Source organism: Elephantulus edwardii, unplaced genomic scaffold (genome assembly GCF_000299155.1).
Source record: "Elephantulus edwardii isolate Elephantulus edwardi_28Jun2011 unplaced genomic scaffold, EleEdw1.0 scaffold00059, whole genome shotgun sequence".
NCBI classification, from domain to species: Eukaryota; Metazoa; Chordata; class Mammalia; order Macroscelidea; family Macroscelididae; genus Elephantulus; species Elephantulus edwardii.
Window position 1 is genome coordinate 13,535,622 of NW_006399809.1, and position 6,502 is coordinate 13,542,123.

The 6,502-nt window shown below is 39.8% G+C and overlaps 1 protein-coding gene across 1 annotated transcript in view; it reads right to left on the minus strand.

Annotated features, from left to right (window-relative positions):
• Positions 1–999: 999 nt before the first annotated feature.
• Positions 1,000–6,502, minus strand: part of LOC102843660 (CREB-binding protein-like) — a 13,903-nt gene continuing 8,400 nt past the window's right edge. Inside the window, exon 2 of the mRNA XM_006887632.1 lies at positions 1,000–1,188. Coding sequence (XP_006887694.1) covers positions 1,000–1,188 — 189 coding nt within the window. The remainder of the gene's footprint in view (positions 1,189–6,502) is intronic.

Genomic DNA, 6,502 nt, shown 5'->3' on the forward strand with positions numbered 1-6,502 from the left:
ATAGTCCGTGTTTATGTTTCTTATAAGAAGTAATTGCAATGAATAAATCACTGATTTTACAGAATTCTATCATTCTATCTCTAGCCTCATTTCTGTCACCAACTCCATGTTTTCAGACTACTGATCCTTCTTTCCTGTTCCCAACTTTTGCATTCTAGCCACTCCTAATTATTAATTCATCTTGATTGTATGTTGATCAATTTCTGATTGCAAAAGCTGGTAGAAATCTAGATTTCCTTCTTTTTGGCACTAGTTGTTGGTACGTATATTTGAATGATAATGGTATTCATTGGGCTTCCATGTATGTGTATAGATATTATCCTGTCACTCAACACTGTATTCCAAGATGGATCTAGAAATGACTTTTTAATGATGAAAGCAACCTCATTTTTGACCTTTTCATCTCCAGCATAGTAGGTCATATATTGTCTGATTCAAAATACCCCAGGCCAATCCATTTCATTTCCCCAAAACCTAGTGTGTCAATATTTATGCATTACATTTTCTTAACAACGTCCAATTTTCCTACATTCATGCTTCTCACATTCCATGTTCCAATCACTAGTGTCTGTTTACAACTCTTCCTCCTCCTTTGTGTTTCTGTATTTGAGAGCTCAGTCTCAGTTGCCATATCTGCTAGTCTACTCTAACTGTGCTTTGTTGTACATAGGGTTTTGCAAGGCCTATTATTTTGGAAGTGAATGGCCAATTCTTTTTCCTAGTATGTCACAATATGAATGTTCAGCTTTAGAACATTATCTAACAGACAAGCATTTCACAGAAAGGAGCAGATGAAAGTCACTTCCCAATTACAGAAGCGACCAATAGATTCAGTGTAGCTCCCCACCCTTGACATGTGTGTCTTGATTCGTCCCTTTCCCTGCTCCACCAGGGTTCCCTTCCACTTCCACCTACCCCATTTGACACCCCTCCCCCATCTAGTCCTGGATATGATAGCTTAGGTCTCAAGCCTTCTGTGTTTCTATGATGCCTAATGTCTCACACTGCTGCTGGTTTCTTATGTTGCGGCAAGTCTCTCTTGGATTTAGGAGTCTCTAAGTCCAAATTCCAGGTACTGGTGTAAGGGAAGATTTCTATCTCAGATAGTTCCGAGGAAAAGTCTTTTGCCTTGAACTCCTGCTCCAGACTTACTTCTTGTAACGCCTCTTCTCTTCCATTTGCAGCACACTGCTCTCACAGTAGGATAATTTTCCAGAAGAAGGTGATGTGTCCTCTAAGTCTGGTATATAAGTGTTGTCTTCTTACAGGCCTTCAGGCCTCAAACTAATTAAATATACAGGTCCTGCCAGTTAGGACCACAGAGTTGTTTTCCCTCCCTTTCCCAGAATAGCCAGTGACATGATCAAGCCACTGGAAGCTGCAGCTGTAATTCTGTTTATCTCTATTAGAGCTACAGAACTACTCTACCATCCTTTCCAAGGTTAAACTATCTAAGATTGTCCCCACACCCAGTCTGTTCCCTTATCAACAGCTGCCTACATCCCCTCTCCAAATTTCCTTGTAAGACAATATAAAATTCCACTCGAATAAGTAGCTTCTGGTCTCTAGAGTCAGCCTGGCAGTTACTCCTCAATAAGCTTTCTTGGCCTGAACTGAAACTGTCTTTCTGTCCTTCCTAGGTGACCTTCCATTTCTAGCGCTGAATATCTGGGAGGACCTCCTGCCAGGAGACAACAAACTCTGATTCCTTAACTTTCCCTATTTCTCTTTCTCTCTCTCAATCTCTACCTCCTTGTAAGCCTAACACATAGAAGCTCAGTGGAGGCCCATAAGTGACCTGCACTTCCTATTGCTACATGAAACAAGACAGGAATCTGCCCTGATTCCATATGTGATTCTCTGGAAACTCCATGAAATTGGCTTGCATCTCTCCTCTATGTAGCCTGTACCTCTCTCCTGGCCTAAAGGCACTTAGGATATGTTAGATTGCCTAATTCTTTCAAATTCTCCATGAACTTGACCTGCCTCCTGACTGTCCTTCTTTGGACTTTTAAGAGAATGTCCTTCTTTGAGGCTTTCTGTCTCTTGTCATTGCTGGCCTTCAAATGACACCAGACCAATTTGGGGTGATTAGTGCATGGTTCACCTATCTCTCCTCTCCTGCTCTCTTTGGCCTCTAAAAGTCCTAGCACTAGGCCAGGTAGATCCCTTGGCCACCTGAGCTGGTGTTTGCAGATCTTGGAGATCCCCATTCCGTGAGCAGACTTTCATCTTGTTAATACAAAAGGAAAATAGTGATTGTGTTTTCCCTTAAGTCTCTCTCTTTCTCCAGAAGCCCCACTCTTTATCTCCCTCCTCAATCTTGGGAGCCTGCCCTTCTTGGTACACTCCACTGGCACGTCTCCTCTGCTCCCTTGATACTTTCTTATTACAAGAACATGACATGACCACAATAGCCCCAAAACGGTACAATCTATTTCAACCTCTGAGACTTCGACAATTTCTTCTAATGTAATGGCAAATGTTCAGAAATCTCCAAGTTCAGGCTTTCTTTGTTCTTTGCTCTTTATCAAAACTGCCATATTTATCAAATTCTTTTAGCTCTGTCTAAGCTCTCTTCCCTTCCCCCAAAAAACTGCTCTCACTTTTAATCTCTCTGATCTCTCAGCACCCCTGTCTCTCCCACACCCCCACTTCTGCCATACACAAATGTTACCTTATAACAGGAGGCCTCCTCCAAGTCCTCCACATTATCACCAATATCAAATGGATCTTGGCTGAAAGTAGAGAAAATAAAAAAGAATATCTACTTGTGCTTCATTGACTGTGCAAAGGCATTTGACTATGTAGACCACAACTAGCTGTATTTAACCTTGAGAAAAATGAGAATGCACACTAAAACCTCCTCTCCCTTTATCCTCCCCTCCAGCCTCTGATACTCACTCTCTGTTGACCCCACCCACCCAGATCCAGCCAGGAACTGCAGCCAAAATTTTTTCACTCTCCATTTTTCTGTTTCTCATTCTTTACTCATCCTGTTCAGTCTTTTGGCCTCCTAGTTAAAAAAAGAGATCTTAAAAAATTTTCTGCAACTAAAATATTACTGTCTTCCTTTACCAGCCCTGATCTGCAAATAGCACATCACCTCCCCTCCTTCTCTGATCCCAATTCACCATACCATCCTCTCAAGCACCCCAGACCAAAACACACAGGCATATTCACCAAGCTGCTCTACCCCTCCCCACCCTCAAGTAGCTGCTGCTACAGCTACAGGGAGTGGCAACAACAAACAAACAAAAAAGTTTGCAAAGATAAGCCTACACACATTCATAGGGATTTTTTTTTCCCAGCTTTGATTAAAATAAGTTTAAAATTTTTGTTTTGTTGCTCTTTTCCTTATTTTCAACCCACCTTAAATTTTCAGCTAGAGTTCAAAGTAAAAAAAAAAAAAAAAAAGTTTTCCAAATTTAAAAAACCCTGCAATGTTTAAAATTAATTACTTTAGACCCTAAGTCTCATGAGTGAAAAAGACCAGTAATAAATTCTAATTTTATCAATCAGTCTGCCCCGATATTAAAAAAAAAATCCTCAATAAAAGCTTTAGGCCACCAAAGACTCAACCTAATTTTTAAACTGGTGTTCTTTCCATATTCAACAATGAAACTTTGGAAGAGGAAAAGAAGGACTGGCTAAAAGCCAAATTTCTTAAAACTGCGATCACAGACCTTTTCACTCAGCAAATGTGTCAAAAAAATCTCTCAATTCCAAGGCTTTTGCGTCCAATATGGAAAACCTCATCATGGTCACTATTGCACCCAGTAATGAGACACTCACTCTCTTTTAGATTCGAAGCCTTTTTGCCTTGGCCAGGGTTGTCATCTCCCATAAAAAGACAAGAGAAAACAATAACCCCTTACCAAGTCGCCAGATATTTTATATATTTCAAAGCAAGTTCTATCAGTGGTACCAGCTTTTTGCACTAGTTTATCAGCACATGCAAGTGTTTTTACAGAAGCCAAAACAAGTACAATTAAAAGGAAAACAAAAATCAAAATTTTTTAGGAGGGAAGTTAGCAAGGCTTAATATGGCAGTACTCATGTCAAGCTGGCAATCTCATGGTACTTTAGTCACGTAAACCATAAATATCAAGAGTTGCTTCAAGAAAGTAGAAGAACACATGGGAAGCCTCCTGCCACCTGCTTTCAATAAAGTTCTCATAAACATCTAACTCAGTAATGCCCCAGGCAAGTCTTGGTAGCAGAAGAGCAATCTGACTGATAGGGTCCTAGCTCTCTCAGTGCCACAACGAGTGATCAATACAGCATTACCATATGCCTGGGGAAGCCTTGAGTATGCATGGATATTGCCGGTAAGACAATGCACTTTCTTGTCAACATTAATTCAAAAGCATTACAATCTTTTAATAATCTTCTTTTCCCTCCCCCAACTTACTATTATAAACATTAAAACAAACCAAAAAACCTTCAAATAAATATCAAACCCCCCTGTTAGACTGTATATAAAATAGGATACTATTTTCCTATCAATTTCTAGTTATATCTAAAACCCTGTAACTCTTATTAAAAAGAGACTTGTTATCAAAAACAAATACTAAAGTTCTTTTTCACTCTAATATTTCAAATAGTATTAAAAAGTAATTATTCAATGCCAATAAGTCTTAATATGCCCCCAAAGTGAAGAAGTATATAGCCAGCTGTTTAAGGTTATAACTAACCTTTAATAACAAACTTTCTCCTAAAAGTATACAAAGCTTAGTACCCATCAAATAAAAGAAACTCACCCAGCCAATTAACTTACAAACCCTCATAAAACATTTCTAAATACCACCTTTCAAGTTCTAAGTCATACGAGCCCAACCGTCACTAAAAACTGTTAACTTTGCCTCGTCCTATGGCAGAAAGTAGTCACAGCCAACATGTTTCACATCATTGGAATTCAGATAATAGCACCTTGAACCCCAACAAAGTAACTCTCATAAGTCAATTACCAGTCAATATAATCCTTCTTCCTAGCTAAAATGTTATCTGCCTACTTTCAATTAACAGAACAATAACAATAAGAAGTGTTTCCCCTCTTATTGTAATCACACCATTTACTTTTCAAATAATGTTATTCATTGTTCTACCTCGGTATTCTTCATCTGTGGCAACTCAGCTTACCAATACTTGCAGACCAACTAAACTGGAGTCTGTGTATGTGCCTTTCTCATTCCCCAAATCTCTATACTCACCAATCCAAAATTCTCTATCCCCACCCACATAAAAAAATGAGCCATCATTGCCCCAGTACTTCTAAAAGCAAGTCTTACAGCAGCCATAGAAAACCAGATAAAATTTTTCTTCTCTCTTGAAAGTTAATGACCCTAGCTTCTCCTCACTCTTGGCCCTCTTACAATCATTATCTTAATCTTAGTGTTTGGGCCTTGCTTCATGCAGTTTCTCTCTAGTTTTCTTCTAGTTTTGCCAACCATACAGTCTGTGAACTCCTCATATTATCAAAAGGATACCAGTCATTACCCTCTGTCATCGCATCTGCTTACTCTGCTGCCCCAAATCAACAGTCTTTCTCACCTTTAGATTGTCACCCTCATCCAGCACTTAGTAGTTACAGAAAAGAAGCTCAATGGCTCAAATCACATAACAAAAGGCTGGAATGTTAAGGCTGTGGAGTTGCTCTCCAACCCATTCCAAGGATAGCCAGCAAAATGATCAAACCACAAAAAGCAGCATTGTAACTGTTTATCTCTGCTAGGGTTGCAAAACTATTCCACTTCCATTTCCCAGGAACCACTATCTACAACCCTGGACCTGTTCCCTTATCTTGTAAGAAACAGCTGGCTACATCCCCTCTCCCAATTTCCTTGTAAAACAACTCTAAGTAGCTGTTAGTTTCTACTTTAGAGTCAACATCAATAAGTCAGTTTCTCCTCAATAAACTGTCTTTCTTGGCCTGAACTGGGTGATCTTACACTGCCTTCAGGAATTCTGGGACTGTGGGCATACCTGAGCTGGATAGGACCAAGTGAATTTGATCATACAATATTATTTTATTTTAGAGACTGATTATAGACTTTTGTGGGATACCGTGGTGGTATAATGAATAGGGAGTTGGGTTTCCAAGCCAAAGGCAGGTATTTTCAATACGTCATCTTCTCCACAGAAGAAAGTTGGGCAATCTCTTAATACTCATATAATTTACCGCCTGTGAAAGCCCACTGTCGGACCTACTCTGAGTTGGTTCTGACTCAATGGTAAAATGGTAACAAGAGAGAAAGAGATAGGGTGGGGGAGAGGAGAGGAGAGGAGCCACTGTCGGACCTACTCTGAGTTGGTTCTGACTCAATGGTAAAATGGTAACAAGAGAGAAAGAGATAGGGTGGGGGAGAGGAGAGGAGAGGAGAGGAGAGGAGAGGAGAGGAGAGGAGAGATCCTCTTTAAGGACATTTTCTAGATTAACTTGTGGCTTTGTGGAAAATGGCTTGTATGGGCAATACTGATATTGTTGATGAGATACAGAATC